This window comes from Rhinolophus ferrumequinum, chromosome 11 (genome assembly GCF_004115265.2).
Source record: "Rhinolophus ferrumequinum isolate MPI-CBG mRhiFer1 chromosome 11, mRhiFer1_v1.p, whole genome shotgun sequence".
Taxonomy (NCBI): Eukaryota; Metazoa; Chordata; class Mammalia; order Chiroptera; family Rhinolophidae; genus Rhinolophus; species Rhinolophus ferrumequinum.
This window is the reverse complement of record NC_046294.1, coordinates 10,651,613-10,665,613: the sequence shown is the minus strand read 5'-3', so window position 1 is coordinate 10,665,613 and position 14,001 is coordinate 10,651,613. Positions and strand designations below refer to the sequence as shown.

The 14,001-nt window shown below is 38.3% G+C and overlaps 1 protein-coding gene across 1 annotated transcript; it reads left to right on the top strand.

Annotated features, from left to right (window-relative positions):
- The first annotated feature begins 4,197 nt into the window (after nt 1–4,197).
- LOC117031127 (olfactory receptor 5A1) lies at nt 4,198–5,238 on the top strand. The gene has a single exon (XM_033121476.1). The coding sequence runs from the start codon at nt 4,208–4,210 to the stop codon at nt 5,162–5,164; it is 957 nt and encodes a 318-aa protein (XP_032977367.1). The 5' UTR covers nt 4,198–4,207; the 3' UTR covers nt 5,165–5,238.
- Nucleotides 5,239–14,001: the final 8,763 nt, after the last annotated feature.

The window sequence follows — 14,001 nt, the reverse complement described above, 5'->3', positions numbered from 1 at the left end:
CCTCCCATCTAGCAACCCTCAGTTTTTCCTCTATGTCTCCAGAACTGTTTCTGATTAGTTCATTCACTTATTCTTTTCTTTAGATTCAACATATAAGTGAGATCATATGGTATTTGTCTTTCTCTTTCTGACTTATTTCACTTAACATAATGTTCTCTAGGTCCATCCATGTTGTTGCAAATGGTAAGATTTCTTTCTTCTTTATGGCTGCATAATACTCCATGGTATAAATGTACCACATTTTCTTAATCCAGTCATCTGCCGATGGGCATTTCGGTTGTTTCCATGTCTTGGCTATTGTGTATAGTGCTGCAATAAACATAGGAGTGCATAAAGATTTTTGACTTAGAATTTTGGATTTCTCCAGATAGATATCCAGGAGTGGAATTGCTGAATCATAAGGTAGTTCCATTTTCAGATTTTTGAGATACCTCCATACTGTTTTCCATAATGGCTGCACCAATCTGCAATCCCACCAACAGTGCACAAGCGGCCCCTTTTCTCCACATCTGCGCCAGCACTTGTTTGTTGATTTATTGATGATAGCCATTTTGACTGGGGTGAGGTGGTATCTCATTGTGGTTTTTATTTGCATTTCTCTGATGGTTAGTGAGGTTGGGCATTTCTTCATATGTGTGTTTGCCATCTGTATGTCCTTTTTAGAAAAATGTCTCTTCATGTCCTCTGCCCATTTTTTAATTGGGTTGTTTGTTTTTTTGGAGTTGAGTTGAGTGAGTTTTTTATAAATTTGTGATATTAACCCCTCATCAGATATATCATTGGCAAATATCTTTTCCCATTCAGTAGTATCCCTTTTTGTTTTGTTGATGGTTTCCCTTGCTGTGAAAAAACTTTTTAGTTTGATGTAATCCCACATGTTTATTTTTTCTCTTACTTCCCTCGCGCAAGAGGATATATCAGTAAAAATCTTACTCCGGGTAATGTCCGTGAAGTTTCTTCCTATATTTTCTTCTAGGAATTTTATGGTTTCAGATCTTACATTTAAGTCTTAAAGCCATTTTGAATTTATTTTTGTATATGGTGTAAGGAGGTGGTCCAGCTTCATTTTTTTGCATGTGTCTGTCCAGGTTTCCCAGCACCATTTATTGCATAGACAGTCTTTACCCCACCGTACATTCTTGCTTCTTACGACATTCTTGCTAATTGTCGTAGATTAAATGGCCATATAGGCATGGATTTATTTCTGGACTCTCTATTCTGTTCCATTGTTCTATATGTCTGTTTTTATGCCAGTACCATGCTGTTTTGATTACTGTACGATAATTTGATGTCAGGTATTGTTATACCTCCCACTTTGTTCTTAATTCCTCAAGATTGCTGAGGCTATCCGGGGTCTTTTATGGTCCCATATAAATTTTAGGATTATATGTTCTATTTCTGTGAAAAGCATCATTGAATATGTATATTGCCTTAGGCAGTATGGGCATTTTAACTATATTAATTCTTCTTTTCAGGAGGCAGTTTTTTGGGTTTTGTTTGTTTTTAAAGGCTTGATTCCATAAATAATTTTTTAAGGAATAGTTCCTACGGATAGCAGTCACAGTCCCAAGGTATTAAGCAAACATCCTATCTCAAGACCCAGGACTTTCGCGCGTTATCTTAAGTGATCCTCAGACAATCCTGCTAAGTAGTCACTGTCATCCCCGTTTTACAAATGGAGAAACTGAGGCTCAGAAAGGCTTTAAATGAGTTGCCCAACATCCTACACCTGGCCAGTGACAAGAGTCAGGATTTGAAGCAGACTTGTCCTGCAGCTTACCCGGGATCATAAGCCCCACCTTACCCTACCCCCTTCTGCTAACCTGAAGAGGTGCCCCAGGTGATCCTGAATCACATCATGGACCTCAGGTACCTCCCTGCCTTGCTAAATGTTTGGCCCTACACAGAATGAGCGAGGGCTCCAGCAAGCTGCTTTGTTCAGCTTCCAGTTTCTCCATGTGGCTCTCCATCTGTACTAGACTGTGGCAAACTTTGCTGCAGGTCCCTTTCTTTCTTCAAGGGGTAAGAACTCTCTCCTGTTTCTGGGAAGTCTACATCCCTTTCACAAACAGGAGTATAACCTATTAAGTAGATGTAAAAAAAAAAAAAAAAAAAAAAAACTAGATAGTGTATTATATTATTAAGGGGAGATGGTAGCCACCTTTAAGGAGATAGAAGATATGGTAATAAACGGGCTGATAATCCTGAGTTTGGCACTTTTAATGTTAAGAACAAATTGGTTATATATAAACCGAAACGTGTGCCCAAATCAAGAGTTATAGCATAATATAAAAAAGAAAAAGACTAAATTGAAAAGCAGTTACATCTTGAAGAAAAAAAAACAGAAGAAAGTCAATGAGACTTTGGCTGGCAATGAGTAGATATGGATTGATTTATGATAAACTAGGGATATTAAAGTAAAGTGCCTCTCCTAAATGGAACAAGAAAAATTCAGAGCAAACAGAGAAAGTGTTACTTTCCAAATTATGAAGTTACTGACTTGGAATGATTTCTATAATAAACGTAAATTATAGAGGGTCTGTGCACTGTGATACAAACACACATGAAAGGCATACACCAAAATGTTAACAGCTGTTATTTCCGGAGATGGAATGGCATGATTTCCAGTTTCAATGTTGTTGGGTTTTGTTTTGTTTTGTTTTTGCATCGATAAGGAACTGCAGGTGATTTTTAGGCTTACTATTTCACGGTTGTTCATGGATCAAACTATTCTACAGTTCTCACATATTGCTTTAAAATTCATAAAATAATATTTTCACTTTGAAAAATCAAATTTGTGAGATTCACTACATTTTAAAAGGCAGACAGATTAGGCTGAGAATATAGTTTAAAAGACAGTTAAGGTAATTTTGTTGATTTTCAAATTATTTAGACGAAGACCTGAAGAAGGATCAAGATATAATCCAAACCATTAAGTGTCATTCACCATGAGCCAGCAAGCCCTCTTACCACACTTTTCCTAGTACCTTCTGCAAGGGTAGGACCCCAGCTTCAGAGACCTGCTGACAGCAGGAGTTCTCTTCTAACTGGTGTGCATTGAGACAATGTGGATGTGTGAGGCGGTGATGGGAATTCTTACAGATATGAATGGGATGGAGTCAAGTCCCTGATCTTGAAAGATACTTTGCACATGGAAAATTCTTAGAATTTGATTGAGGATACTTTGTAGTTTAAGGTTTTAAACAACAATGGCAACAACAAACACATATAACACTTACTATGGGCCAGGCATGTCCTAAAAGAGATTAGATAGAAGATAGATGATAAATAGATATAGATAGATAGATAGATAGATAGATAGATAGATAGATAGATAGATATAGATAGATAGATACTAATAACAGTGAGTGCTATTATTATCTTGAATTTTACAGAGTCACAGAGAGTTCAAGTGACCTGCCCAAGGTCACACATCTACTAAGTGGTAAAGCTGGGAATTAAATCCAGGCAACCTAAATCTGCAACCAACATTCTTAACAATTAAATAGTTAAGAGACTTCATACTGAAGACAAATTTGAAATTGAACTACATTAGCATATTCAGATCTAACATTTGACAATTAAGAACATTTCTATAGACATCTGGTCTAATCCTTTGGATTAAAAATGTCATAAATGTCTGATTGATTGTTTCACAACTACAGAGCTGAACCTAGTCCTTCCATCGATTTCTCCATTCCATTACTAAAATTTGAATAAAGTTAAATGAATGAATATTTTGGGGCATGACACGACACATTTTGGACCCTCAAAACTGCCCTAACAATAACTTTCGTTGAGGACTTACAATGAGTCAGGTACATTACCCACTACTATGCCTTATTTCATTCTTAAAACAAATATGTGAAGTAGGTCATGTTACCCATTTTAAAGATAAGGAAATTAAAGCCTAGTGATGTTAGATATCTCATCCAAAGTGACACAGCTGCTAAATGGTGGAGTACGAGTTGATCATCGGGAGTCTGAACCTAAAGTCTCAGCTCATACAGACCACCTGCACTATATTATAAAGCATTTAAGACGATGACTAAATTGCCTTCTGAGATAAAGACACAGAATCTGCATAAAGTTGAACTCTCTGTAATACTCTGCCCTCCCACTTATGTATTTTGTCGTTATTTGTTGCCGTGCTCTGTAATGGAGTTTATCGTTATTGCCCCAGGTCTGCATCTTGTCCTTGCGGTCCATGGGCAACATGTCCATCACGAAGGCTTGGAACAGCTCGTCAGTGACCATGTTCATCCTTCTGGGATTTGCAGACCATCCAGAGCTCCAGGCCGTCCTCTTTGTCACCTTCCTGGGCATTTATCTTGTGACCCTGGCCTGGAACCTGGCCCTCATCTTTCTGATCAGAGGTGACACCCGACTGCACACACCCATGTACTTCTTCCTCAGCAACCTGTCCTTCATTGACATCTGCTACTCTTCCACAGTGGCTCCCAAGATGCTCACTGACTTCTTTCAGGAGCAAAAGACCATATCCTTCTTGGGATGTGCTGCTCAGTTCTTTTTCTTTGTCGGCCTGGGTCTAACTGAGTGCCTCCTCCTGACTGCTATGGCGTATGACCGATATGCAGCCATCTCCCTGCCCTTGCTGTACACGGCCATCATGTCCCCGGGCCTCCGTACATGCATGGTGGTTGGAGCCTATGTCGGTGGCTTCCTGAGCTCCCTGATCCAGGCCAGCTCTATATTTCGGCTCCACTTCTGTGGACCCAACATCATCAACCATTTCTTCTGTGACCTCCCACCAGTCCTGGCACTTTCTTGCTCTGACACCTTCGTCAGTCAAGTAGTGAATTTCCTGACAGTGGTCACTGTTGGGGGGACATCACTCTTCCTCATCCTTATCTCCTACAGTCACACAGTGGCTGCGGTCTGGAAGATCCGCTCAGTGGAAGGTCGAAGGAAAGCCTTCAACACGTGTGCCTCACACCTGATGGTGGTGACTCTGTTGTTTGGGACGGCCCTTTTCATGTACCTGCGACCCAGCGCCAGCTACTCGCTTGGCAGGGACAAGGTGGTGTCTGTGTTCTACTCACTGGTGATCCCCATGCTGAACCCTCTTATCTACAGTTTGAGGAACAAGGAGATCAAAGATGCCTTGTGGAAGGTGTTGGGGAAGAAGAAAATATTTTTCTAGTTCACAGTTGAAAAACATATTTCTCCAAATTGCCTGAGATGTAAATGACGCATAGTATCTCCCTCCACCTCTGGCTTAGGCGAGGGGGCATTTTGTGGGCATATGTGAAAATGCAGGTTCCTCCTGCCTTATTCCTCTCATCACTCCTCATGGTCATGTGTCTACTGACACCACCATGGACAGTCAATGACGCCACCATGGACAGTCAATGACACCACCATGGATAGTCAATGACATCACCATGGATAGTCAATGACATCACCATGGATAGTCAATGACATCACCATGGATAGTCAATGACACCACCATGGACAGTCAATGACATCACCATGGATAGTCAATGACACCACCATGGATAGTCAATGACATCACCATGGATAGTCAATGACACCACCATGGATAGTCAATGACATCACCATGGATAGTCAATGATATCACCATGGATAGTCAGAAGAGGGAAGAGATTGTTTCAGCACAAAACTCTCCCTAGTATAGCCTATTCTCACAATTGATATTATAACAACCACATTTTATTGGGTGCTTAATATATACCAGGCACAAAAGCTATTGAATAAATACTCATTGCAGTGCTATGATGCACATAGCACTGTCCCTATGTTACAAATGAGGAAACAAGGTCCTTGCAAAGAACACTGACTTGCCAAGGTCATACCAGAAGTAAGGGCTAGAACTCCCATTCAGACCCAGGTCTTGCTGACCCCAGAACCCACACTCTGCCCAAATGCTGCCTTCCGTGTTCAACAACAAATAGCCCTGAAGATGTACAAGTGCAATACTCTTATAACTAGCATCTGGCAGAATCCACAAAGGTACACTGTGTATAGCTGAGGTGGATTACCAAACCAGATGCTTATTCCACTAAACACTCTCTCCAAGATACTCTGCTGTATTCCCATGATGGCTATTGAATAATTGCTAAGCAAATACTGAAGGACATTACCTTTCATGGACATTTCTACCTCAGCACATAGTGGCCTGGAAACTTTGAGTCCAATGGTATCACATCAATACTCTTCTCAATCTCATCACCTCGGGAGCCTACTCGTATTTCCTTGATTTCAACCATGTCATTCCTTTACCTGTTTAGCACCTGACACTATTTCACAGCCAAGACACCTGTCAAACCAAAACTAGCTACCCAAATAGTCAAGCTCAAACTTAGCCACAAGTTTTAAGACATTTGAAACTGGTAAGAGCCAATTAAATGAAGTAACATGTGTAAAACATTCTGGGCCTTACACACCAATAAAATCTTACCTGTTTTATTGGTTTTAGTATCATCATCTAATTGAAGGATCGATTCCCAAGATGGCTCCCACCATTACCCCACAATATATAAAGGAATTAAGGTTTTCATGCAGCATTGTGCCAGACACTTCACAGTTACTAATCAGCACAATCACCTGCAAGGTGGGTATTTGTCAGATGCTCCAGGTTCTAATCCCAGATCCAAAATTTGCCAACTCTGACAATTTATGGAGGTCACTTATGCTGTCACATCCTTATTCTCTAAATCTACCAAGGAAATACTACTTATTTAAAATTGATTGATATTTAATTTTCATATCTATTTTGCAAAATAGATGTGGGAATTAAATATATACACATATGTAGTTTCTGTAATTTGTGTCTCAAGGAAAGAATCTCTTCTTCTAAATTCAGGTAATCTCTACACTTTTCACAATAACAGTTCAAAGATTTCAATTACGTCAAAGATCCCTGACGATAAATCATTCTGATTTGTTTCTAAAGTAACATTCAGAGTGCATATCCCTACTCCTTTTCTTCTAGTGTCGACTCAGCTAATAAAAAGTATAACTTATGGTGCTAAGAAATCTTACCCTTAAACTTTAAAGGTTCTTTCTCAAGGATACTCTCTAAACTAAATTTTTAAGGACAAAGTAAAAGAATGACTAAAAAGAGCCCCTTGATGGACTTTTCAATCTCAAGAAGACTAAATCCCCAATATCACCTTTAAAACCACCTACCTATGAACTTGCATATCTCTCATGGTGGACTCATTCTTTTTGTATTTAGCATATGACAACATGGAGTCCCATGACATATAATCCATCCATACCGAAGGGCCATCATTATTTCCATACCCCTTTAAATGAGCCCTCGCTCTGTGCCTATAACTGTATTGTATAAACTTTATCTACATCCTCTGAATCAGGAGTCTCAGCAGCCCTATGAGATGGGCAATATTATCCCCATTGAAGAAAAGACACTGAGTCTCAAAAATAACCTATTGGCATAATTGTAGCCCAAAGTCATGCAACTAGTAAAGGGGAGTTAGAACTAGAAATAAGTACTATTTTAGTCTCCAAAGCCCACCCAACGTTTAACCACTATGCCCTCTTACCATCCCTTTCTGCCAACACAGAGGGCCAAAACGAGACTCAGCTTCCACCCAAATCTTCCTTCCCTCTCTCCTTCAAGGGACCAGGCTTGCATTGTGGTCTTACATCCCTCCCAATTTTCCCTGGCTCCTTCCCCATTTCCTCTCACAGGAATTTCCTTTACTAAAACCCTTGCATGTTCAATCCTGTATGAGTGTCTGCTTCTTGGAAGACTTGGACTAACACATATGCATTGTTTATAAAATGTCCAGATAATAAACAATCTAAATGTCCATAAAGATGTGGGTGAATAATGGGGCTATATTATGCAATGGAATAGCATATAGCGAAAAGCGTACATAAATTATGCTACAATCAACAACATGGATTAATGCCACAAGCATATTGTTAAACAAAAGATGCCCGACACAAAATAATACTTATAATATGACCTAATACATATAAAGTTCAAAAAAAGAGAAAATTAACTATATTGTTCATGGATGCATAAGTTGTTTTAAATAATAAAAACAAGCAAATGATTAATGTAAAAGCCAGGATTGTGTTTCGCTGCACTTGGGGAGAGGTGGTAAGAGTGTAACACTCTGGGGCTTCTGAAGTGTTATGAATGTTTCATTTGTTGATCTAAGTGGTGGTTACACCAAGTTTGTTCTATCATTATGCCTTACTTTACTGAAAGTGAGATATAATTTACAGTAAAAAGGTTTTTTAAGCCACCTGATGATGCAAATAGTCTACCTACACCAATTAAAAGAGATTACAAAGTGGATTTTTTTAAATGACCCAACTTTATGTTTAGAAAATATATAATTCTTGTAGAACAAGAAACACCCCTTAAATATAAAGACACAGAAAGATGAGAAGCAATGCAATGGAGAAAGATAAACCAAAAGAAAGTTGGAGTAGATGTATTAATTTGAGATAAAGCAGACTGCAGGACAAAGAGCATTATCAGAGATAAAGAGAGGGTCTTCATAATGATAACGATAAAAGGGTCACTTCTCTGAGAATACATAACAAGCCTTAATGGGTAAGCACTTAACAACAGTGTCAAAATAAGCAAGGCAAACACTGAGGGAAAAAGGAGAAACAGACAAACCCACTATTATACTTGGAGACTCACACCCCTGGATCAGTAATTAACAGATCCAATAGGCAGAAAAGCAGTAAGGATGCAGGTGAACTGCATAGCAACACCAAGCAGCTGGATCTACTTGATGTTTATAAAACATTTTATCTATCGACAGTAGAATGCACATTCTTCTCCAGCTCACGTAAAACAGACAGTGCACCATAAAACCATAAAAAAACACTCCTTCATAAATTATACAAAGTATGCTCTCAGACCAGAGTGGAATTAAGCTAAGAAGCAATAACAGAAAGAGAGATGGGGAAAATCCCAATATTTACGTAGGTTGCTTAGCAACTTTTTAATAACTCCCATTGCATCTGTAACTGCCATCTTCTTTAAAAGTTACATTTGCTACAAATACCTGACAATATTCCCTATGCTGGTTATTATATTGTTAGACTTCCAACTCAGTGTCTAAGAAAGCACTGAGGACTGTGCATGTATTTAGGTGAAGAAGAGCAGAACCATGAAGGTGGGGAACCCAGCAGGCTCACCTTTCTAACTCAAAGGTAGGTGAGAGCATTTTGAAGACACAATTGCTGGCAACTTTAGCTTAGCTCACATACAAGTATAATTTTATAATTTCTATAGTGTTCAGTCGTCAGTCCCTGAAAGGTAAATTATCCATGTGCAATTCTTGATACATACGTCATTTAGAACTAAAAGCCTTAGGTTAATTAAAATCTCCTGCCTCTCATGTAAAATATGAGGTTTCTCAAAACACATTCAAGTTATTATAGAAGGTGATATTTTTTTTCTTGATAATAAAACTCATTCCGTAAACTTTTAGCAAGCATCTATGATGTATAGAAAAGTAACTGGCACAGTCCCTTTTAAAAAAAAAAAAAAGTCATTAAATACTAGCTGGGAGCAGGGAGAGAAACACAATTATATCACTGACATTTGCATTATGATGATATTAATACCTTACATTTTTATAATGCTTTGAAGTTTCGCATGTGCTCTCATGTGAATTGTCTTGAATTGACTTACGCAGCAACAAAAGTTAATAAGGGGGCTACAGCGGGAAGTCCAGAATGAGGCTGGAGATGGGGTGAAGGAGGTCAAGTACTTGTGGGGTACACACTGCTCATCAAGCACTGGTCATACATTTGCTCATTCATCTCTTCAGAAAGAATTACTGAATAACTGATATGTGCCCAGTAAGAGCTGGGGACACAGTGGTGACAAACCAAAGTCTCTGCCCTCAAGGAGTCTGCATTTGGAAGAACAGGCAAAAACAAACAGACACATAGTGACAGGCAGTAAAAGTGGTAGATTAGCTCAAGTAAACCCCACTGCAAAGCAAGCATTCTGCTCCCCATTCTGTGGAAGAAGATTCAGAAGTGCGTAACGCTTAAGCTGCTCAGGGTCACACAGCCAGAATTTAAAACATGTGAACCTGAATTCAAAGGCTGAGCTCTTTTGAGCAAGCTGCCTCTAGGTTCCATAAGGCAGCCCTGAGGTTACAAGACAGAAAGGCCATCATTTGATCCTGACCTGACATTATGCCTGATAGCCTAAAACCTTCTCAGGTGATTGACCAGAAGAGCAAGGGGAGTCATATTAATTCAAAAGGGAAGTCGACAGTAAGTAGCTCCCCCTGACTTGGCTAGTCCCAGGCTCTCTACTGGATGCCTCCAGCCAAAGCCTCATGGAACCACAACATACCAAAAGAATAATTACAACTGTCTTCCTCACACACCTCTTTCCTTAATGCCTCCATCCTTAAGACAATTTCACAGAAAAGAAAGAGTATAAGAGGCATATTATCAGAGTTCAAATGAATGGGAAACCTTTCACTTTAAGTTGTAAATATGTGTATGAGTTTTTTCTGATTTTCAAAATCAGAAACCATTTTAAATCATTTTAAAAATTGGATATAATAACATTTCTTTTTAAAGAAAATTGCCAAAATCCAAGTATCCACAGATAATGGTTGCTACTACTGAGATAGACACCTTTCCAGATTTCTTCTAGGCTTGTAGATTTTTTTTCCAGAAATAACATTATATGATACAGTCCATGCTTCAACCTGTCACTAAAAGGGAATCTTACCATGCCTCAGAGTAAAGTTCTACATTATCAATTTGAATGGCTACAAATACTGAATTTTTCTATTGTATTATGACTACTAAACCAATTTTATTTATCATGCATTAACTTAAATTCTAATCTCTTCTAAACTGTACTGCAATGAGCTTTCTATGACACTGAGCATTTGGTTTATTAACTCTTTAACATCAATTCCTAAAGCAGAATTTCCGAGTCAAAGGATTTGCACATGCTAAGTTTGACACATATTTCCAGAATTACCCCGAAAGTTTCTCCCTGTGTACATTCTTACCAACCAGATATGGAGGTGTCTCTTTCTCCACATCTGTGTCGATAATGGATCTTTTCAACCGTGGCTAATCTTCTCGATGACAAGTGATATCTCATTGTCATTTTAATTAGCATTTCTTTGATTAATAGTGTGACATAGTGTCTATAAAAAGAAATCGAACATTCAAATGCAATTAGAATTAGGCTGTTTCTTTACAATACCTTAATCATCAGTTAATATTAGAAAATTAACATACGATCTGACCCAGTACGTCTATATCTGGACTTACAGAGGCACACAAAAATGCATTTTAAAAATGTGGAGTGTAGCATTATTTCAAATAGTAATTAGGGCCCAACTAGGCAAACTGAAGAGGCCAATATATGACTTTTGTGACCCCCCGCCTCCTGCACAGTCTATAAGACTAACTCTCGATGCCATCCATTTACCCCTAGTTATCATATTCCCTTTTCAACCCCTGTCTTCCAAGACTGCTATTCTCTCCTGGTTGGTGCCCAGTTCCAATACAGCCTTCATGACCAATGCTTAGTCTCAACCTGCCTAATTGCCATACACCTATGACGACCTTAGTAACCAATGTATTTACCCATCACATTCCACAAAGGATTAAGGAGATCTTAACAGCAACAACAACAAAACACATACAATAAAGCAATAAAAGTAGGTAAGAAACTGTTAATATGGAGTAGGAAATTAAGCTACATATATTTTTTTTCAGTGTGTGGAAGACAAAACAAAGAAAAATGTCTCGGTACACAGTCTTCATTTTCCAAGAGGAAGAATCTTACTGGTTTATCAGGGGAGCTGTCCCTTACATTTTGGTCTAGGACAAATGTTTCCCTTGGGGGTCTCAAATGGGAGAAACTGAATAGATCTGACCATTAATACAACCCTGAGGTGGGCTCTTCTTTGTAGACACCCTTAATAAAAGGCGATAACATAATTCCAAATATAGTATTTACAGAGCTTTCTGCCAATTGCTCAGAGGCAGTAAAAACCTCCAGAGTTGCAGTTCTAGATAATATGTCACTGAAAGCTGGGATATTAAAGTAGGATTCCTATCAGATGATATTCAAAGAACCCTTAAGATGAAATTCACTTTTCCATAGGAATTAAATGGTTTTGCTAGTGAAAACATCAGGGCCCCAGGAAAATCAACAGAGAAGATTTTTAGTTAAGAGGCTTTCTGTATGTCCTAACCCTTCAATTTAAACCGTAAAACATACCCAACTGTAGCAAAATTGGAAAAAGAGACAGCAAGAAATAGGCGATTGTTTGCAGGGTGCTTTATTATGCTTTTATTTCAGAAAAAGTGCTCTGTTCATTTTGCATCTAGTCTACTCAAGTCTTTCTTATCCTATTTTCTTCAGATATAATTCCATTGCTTCAAATACCAAGACTGTCTGCTTACTTTCTATTGTTGAAATGGATTTTGGTCACCTCAATTATTCAAATTTTAAAAAACTGTCTGGGATATGAGAGTCTTTGGACACACAGATATTCTTACTGAAAAGAGTTTTGTCCTCTGATTGATAGATATCTGATTTGAAACACACAACGTGATTTATAGATGATATAATACAGAATTGTACACCTGAAATCTATGTAACTTTACTAGCAATTGTCACCCCAAGAAACTTAAAAAACAAACAAACAAACAAACAAACAAAGAAACAAAAAACTTAATCCACTACAATATAGAAATTGTAAAAAAAAAAAAAAAAAAAAAAACTAAACCCCTGGAATTTGAGTCAACAAACCTGGTTAAAATTCTAAAATTCTTTTTCTTTCTATGAGTTCAACTATTTTAGATTCCTCATGCAAGTGAAATCCTGCAGTATTTTTCTTACTGCATCTGCCTTATTTCACTAGGCATAATGTCCTCCACTCACAAAAGCAGAGCGTAGAATGGGGATTACCAGGGCTGGGAGGAGGGCAAATGGGAAGATGTTGGTCAAGGGGCACAAAATTTCAGTTATGCAGAATAAATAAATCCTGGAATTTAATGTACAACAATGTGACTATGGTTGACAATATTGTATTCCTGAAATTTGTTTAAAGGGTAGGTCTTAAGTGTTCTCCTGACAAACAAAACAAAAACCAAAAACACAAAAGTACTTGAAAAAAATTTTTTAATTCTCCATCTTTCACTAATTCATAGACTGATTATGGAAAAATAAACATCCTTCTCTGATCACCCCCTAAAGTGAGGAGGGTTGGGTTAAGTCACCTCTGAGGTCCTGAAGGTTTAAAGTCTCTGTTACATTCATTTGCTCTGAACAATTATTAAAGCTCTACACTCTACCAAGAACACTGTGGGCCCAAGTGAGGTCCACATGTCTCAGAGAGCAGGGAGGAGTACTTATGAGGGCCTGATTCTTCTATTCCTTTAAAGAGGAGATGAGGATTAAGTAGTCAGGCTACTTAATTGTTTAAGCCTTTTCTACCCACTGTAATTCTGACAAACCAAAGTAAGCCCTAGGCTCTCTGTTCTGGCAGAGTAGTACAGTGGAAAAACCTCTGGCGATTGTTTAAAAAAATTATTCACCAGACTCTTGTCTAAAATGACAAGACAGATTTTATTCAAGACTATTGCAATAGGAGTCAAGACTATTGCAATAGAGGAGAGGGATTGATCTCAAATCAAAATACAACAAGAACAAGTGGCATTTATAGCCAATTAATAGAGTGAGGGTGTCAGTGGATGGAATCTAAGAGGGGACACCAAACATAAGGAGATTCTTGCTAAAGACAAGCCAAGAACTTAGATACAAGGAGTCAGTGATCAAGGGTGGGGGATTTGATCAGATATCAAGAGTAGGGGCTTCTTGTCAAGGTGATTTATCAAGAATCTTGATAAAACTTGGTTCAGCAACGAAAGACATAGAAGGCCAACATTGAGGCCTCATTAAGAGGATTCAGAGGAGTCTAACAAAAATTTAGTCAAGGAGGGAGTATGTCAAGTCAGAAAAAT